We start from the raw sequence: 5,636 nt of genomic DNA, 5'->3' as shown, positions 1-5,636 counted from the left end.
GATCTACACATCAAAGAAATTGTCATTACCAAACATAAATAAATGCTCCCAGAATGTTGAAAATGTAACAGAAAAATAAAACTGGGGAAAAATTTAGTACAACTTTCTAAAAATGTATTTTAAAAAAAGAAAAAAACTGTAAAAAATAAAATTGTCACAAAAAACAGAAGCCATAATATTAAAAATAAACAGATACAATAAAAATGTGTAAATATAAAAAATGGTGGACAAAAAAATAAATAAATAATAAAAAATTATTTATTAAAAATACAGAAAAGATAAAAAAAAATAAACTAAGATGTCTACCGAAACATTAAAATAAAAATATAAAAGACAAACAGCAGTGAAATGTGACCTCTCGTGTGACCTCTCGTGTGACCTCTCGTGTGACCTCTGCCGTCTCCTCCGTCCTCTCAGGTGGACGGCATCCTGAAGGCCGTCCTGCGGGACGAGATCATCGCCTGGCACAAGAAGACGCAGGAGGACACGTCCATCCCGCTGTCCCCCGCCGGCCAGCCGGAGAACATGGACTCCCAGCAGCTGGTGCTGCTGGTCCAGAAGGCCGTGACCGCCATCATGACCCGCCTCCACAACCTGGCCCAGTTTGAGGGCGGAGAGAGTAAAGTCAACACGCTGGTGGCCGCCGCCAACAGCCTGGACAACCTGTGCCGCATGGACCCCGCCTGGCACCCCTGGCTCTGAGGGAACCTGCAACCATGAAATGTTTGGGACAGAATTCAGGTTCCTCTGCTGAGGAGAACTCGTGTATTTATTTTTATAAAGCAAAAGTCCGAGTTCCTCTGAAACCTGAACACAGTGTGGGATTGGAGCCAGTTTCCTCCTTCAACATGTCGATGAACTTTCTCTTTTTACGTCTTCAAATAGTGTTTTTTATTTGACTTGAATGTAGTTTCTGCTCCCGTCAAATGAGGAATATTTTTGTAAATAACTTCAGTCCTTCCTGAACTTTTGTTCCGCCCCGTCTGAGTTCTGATCTCTCCCACCGTGTAAATAAGCATTTTCTTCTAATAAAATGCTTTTTATGACATTGTTTCCTCGCCTGCATTTAAAAAAAACAAGTTTTAATCGCCATTACCGCCGTTTTATGTCTTTAAAAGTTGTAAAGCGGCGGTGTCACGTCTCCTGCATCGCCGTCATAACTACCCCAAAGGACGCGCTCCGGGGTCTCACCGAGGCAATAACTCATCCACTGATCTGGCGTCATCGGACGTCTCGGTGGGTTTTGGGGAGAAAACGACCTCGTGGTCTTTCCTTCCTCCTGGTTGAGAGTCCTGCAGACGCAGAGCGGCGTGTCCGTCTGATTTATGCGAGCCGGCAGACCTCCGAGCGGCCGCGGTGTCGGGCGGCCCGCCTTCACCCGTAAACAACGGTTGCATCTCTGTTTGCTCCTCAACGTTGGCTCTTAAGACAGATCTTTGGTGGAGTTGGGAGTGGGACAGTTCAAACAGGTGACATTAATACAGGGAAGGAGCGGAGGACAGAGGATCCTCTTACAGAAGAAGAAGCTACAAAAATAATAATTTACAAATAAATTCTTTAAAAATCAGACGATGTGATTTGTTTTTTTTTCTCATTTTGTTTCTTGTGGTTGAGGTGTTCCTATGATGAAAATTACAGACCTTTAAACTTTTTAAGTGGGATAACTTATATAATTGTTGACTGACTAAATACTTTTTGCCCCACTGTATATAAATTAGGCTTAAAACTGAATTTCTGACTAAGTTGGACTGTTTGGGTCGGTTAATGTCAGTGAATGCACCATGTGGAGAGGCTCAGGGTTCTGTCAACGAACCTGTTTGTTTGAGGGGTTTAGGGGAATAAAGGAGAGCTGGAGCATGAGAAGGAACTTAGACGTTTAAGGAGTGTAGATCCCCAAATAAATAAAAAAATAGACTAAAAAACGACTTTTGTTTTTCTTTTGCTGTTTTTGCTGTTAACCACAAAATAAGAAGACTTAAAACAGATAAAGTCTCAGTGCGGGAAAGGGAAGGAGGGACGCTGCAGTAAAGTATCTTGTTTATCTTGTTTTCTCATGATAACGAGATAGTGGATCTCATTATCATGAGAAAACAGAATTAGTTTTTTGGTATCACGAGAAAAAAATAAAATTTTGTTTTCTCGGGATAATGAGATCCACTATCTTGTTATCACAGAAAAACAACATTTATTTTTGTTATCACGAAAACATGAAAAAGGGATCTTGTTATTAAGGGATAACACATGTTGTCATGTCATGATAATGGGATGGTGAGTCTCATTATGAAATACATTTCTTTTTTCTCGTGATAATGAAATAGTGGATCTCATTTTCACGAGAAATACATTTTTTTTCTGGTGATGAGATCGTGGATCTCGTTATCAAGAGAAAACATTTTGTTATCTCATGATAATGAGATGGTGGATCTCGTTATCATGAGATAACAAATTTTATTTTCTCATGATAATGGGATGGTAGATCTCATTATCATGAGATAAATTTCATTTTCTAATGATAATAAGGTTGTGGATCTCGTTATCAAGAGAAAACACACTTTATCTCATAATAATAAGATGGTGGATTTTATTTTCACAAGAAACAGTTTTTTTCCCCGTGATAAGATCATGGATGTCGTTAATGAGATACTGAATCTCATTATGAAGAGAAAAAAATGTTGCTCTTTTGTGATAATGAGATGGTGGATCTCATTATCATGAGATACATTTCTTCTTTCACATGATAATGGGATGGTGGATCACGTTATCACGGATAAATTTCATTTTCTCATGATAATGAGGTTGTGGATCTCGTTATCAAGAGAAAACACATTTTATCTCATAATAATGTGATGGTGGATCTTATTTTCACAAGAAAACATTTTTTTCCCCGTGATAAGATCATGGATGTCGTTAGCGAGATACTGAATCTCATTATAAAGAGAAAAAAAAATGTTGCTCTCTTGTGATAATGAGATGGTGGATCTTGTTATCAGGAGATAAATTCAATTTTCTCGTGATAATGAGCTGGTGGATCGCATTAACCCGAGTAAACATTATTTTTTCTTGTGATAATGATATGGTGGATCTCATTACCAAGAGAACAATTTTTTTTTTCTTGTGATAAGTCGGCGGATCTCGTTAAAATTGACGTCTTCTTGTGATAATTAGATAGTAGATCTTGTTAGGAAGCAAAAACAAATTTACACTTCTCAAGATGAAAACTTTTTATATCGTAAAACGAGATAGTGAATCTTTTTATCGCGTGAAAGCAAATTTCATTTTCTTGCTATAACGAGATAGTGGATCACGTTATTACAAGAAAACATATTTTGTCATCTCGTGATAATGAGATAGTGGATCTTGTTATCATGAGAAAATAATTAAAAAGAAAAAGTAGGGCAGGTCATTTTTGGCTGCCGTACAGTCATGTGTCATATCTTATGTTTATTTCTACTAAACCAAAAATGTCAAAGCTAAAAACGTTCTGAAACCTTCACCTTAAATTTTGAGTGAAACTCCTATTAATTGGTGGGGGTCTGTATCATCCCTGCATCACTGTAAACAGCCAATAGTATTAGTACAGAGACTACTGGCAGCCAAATGGAAAATAATTTCTGGACAAGAAACTCAGAAAAGAGTAACGGCTTCTCTTTTCTTCAACTAAAATTATATTTTTTGCTAAATTGTCCAAATTTATTAAAATATATGTGAAAAGTGATCATTTCAGTACCAACTGAATCCTGTAGTTTGTTGGTTTTGCTTCAACTTTCCTCCAGCCGTCCTGCTCCCGCAGCCACCAGCGACTCAAACGCCACCTCGTTCGGCGTTCGCAGCACTGCAGGGGAGACGGCGCTCGTTGTCTTCATGTAAACAAACAGTATTAATCAAAAAAACAATTGTGTGTTGCTGTGGAGCCGGGAAGCGGCGCAGCTCATACCCAACAGCTGAGAATTTGTTTTGTTGCTCCGGAAATGAGTCCCATTAGGACCCCGTAATGGCGTTTTCGCTCAAAGGAGTTGAGCTCATTAGCTTTGTGTCTAAAATCTGCCATAATGGTTTTAATTGCCCGAGCCGTAAACACGGCAGAAGACTGAAATCAGAGTCACTGTCTCGGTGGTGGTGGCTCTGTGGATCCTCTGTGGTTTTCTGGAAGTTTTGGAGCAGAGATTTCCTTCAATACGGAGATCAGGAATGTGAGTTAAGGTATATAACTGTTACAGAAAAAGGAGCTTAAATTAAGTCCATAATCTTTGGTGTCTCGCTCGGGATGAACTCGGACCATTGATGAATAAACCTCAGAGACCCGACGAAAGCATCGCTCCAGGTGGGGGAGGGGCGGCGATCTGTTTAAAATGCAGAGAAACATTGTGATTGAAGCCACTGGTCCCGATGTAGAGTGTCCGCCCTGGGACTGGAAGACTATGAGTTCAAATCCATAGTCGAGTCATACAAAAGATTCTAAAAACGGGACCTCCCTCCCTGTCTGACATTCTGCGTTGGACTGGGGGGTTGAACCGTCAAACGGTTCCTGAGCACAGCTGTGTCTGTAGCTCACCCCTCCCCCGCGGGACGGGTCAAATGCGGAGAACAAACATACCCAGGTGGGAGACGGCCATAGACAGTATATGGAGAAAGAGATTATCCCCTCCCCCCTCGTGTTCCAAACAGGAAGTACCTGCTGGTCCCAGAAAGCCAAAATCCCGCAGATTTCTATTGAAACATAAACGGCTATTTTCTGTTTGTTAGAATGACAATACTTTTGTCTTAACTTATTCCTGTTAATTTTTTTCCCCACAACATATTTTCTTTATCGCAAGTTATTTAAGTTAGAAACTGGCCATTCAGATGCCTCAATTAGAGCATGTGGTGCCTGCTGGCCCCACCCTGAACGTTCATCAGCCAGTTTTCAGCGAAATGGGTGTGGCTTACAGTGACCGACACGGCTCACATAAATTTAGAAGCCAAAGCACAACAACAAAAGCTGAAGCACGACAACAAAAGTCGAAGCACGATGACAAAAGTCGAAGCACGATGACAAAGTCGAAGCACAACGACAAAAACGGAAGCACGACAACAAAAGTTGAAACACGACAAAAGCCACAACACAAAGACAAAGTCGAAGCACGAAAACAAAGTCGCGGTACAATCACAAAACTCAAAGCACAACAACAACAGCTGAAGCACGACAACAACAGCTGAAGCATGACAACAAAAGCTAAAGCACGGCAACAAAATTCAAAGCACAACAACAAAAGTTGTAGCACGACGACAAAAACTGAGGCACAACAACAAAAGTTGAAACACAACGACAAAAGCTAAAGCACGGCGACAAAATTCGAAGCATAACGACAACAGCTGAAACACGACAAAAGCCACAACACAACGACAAAAGTCGAAACACAACAACAGAAGCTGAAGTACAAGGACAAAAGTCGAAGCATGACGACAACAGGAGAAGCACGACGACAACAGCTGAAGCACGGTGATAAAAGCTGAAGCACAACGACAAAGTCGAAGCACAACGACAAAGTCGAGGCATGACAACAAAGTGAAACACAACGACAAAAGTCGAAGCACAACGACAACAGCTGAAACACGACAAAAGCCACAACACAACGACAAAATCTGAAACACAACAA

General features: G+C 40.5%; 1 protein-coding gene across 3 annotated transcripts in view; it reads left to right on the top strand.

Moving 5' to 3' along the window:
• LOC112153956 (transformation/transcription domain-associated protein) overlaps positions 1-1,567 on the top strand; it is a 118,663-nt gene extending 117,096 nt beyond the window's left edge. For 2 of the 3 annotated variants that reach the window (XM_024284441.2, XM_024284443.2), the window contains one exon: positions 418-702. In XM_024284441.2, the coding sequence (XP_024140209.1) occupies positions 418-702 (285 nt within the window). Of the gene's footprint in view, positions 1-417 lie in introns of all 3 variants that reach the window. The other variant, XM_024284442.2, reaches the window with a different exon arrangement.
• The last annotated feature ends 4,069 nt before the right edge of the window (positions 1,568-5,636 follow it).

This window comes from Oryzias melastigma, linkage group LG19, assembly GCF_002922805.2.
Source record: "Oryzias melastigma strain HK-1 linkage group LG19, ASM292280v2, whole genome shotgun sequence".
In the NCBI taxonomy this organism is placed as follows: domain Eukaryota; kingdom Metazoa; phylum Chordata; class Actinopteri; order Beloniformes; family Adrianichthyidae; genus Oryzias; species Oryzias melastigma.
The sequence above is the reverse complement of the archived record's forward strand: the minus strand, read 5'-3'. Positions and strand labels throughout refer to the sequence as shown.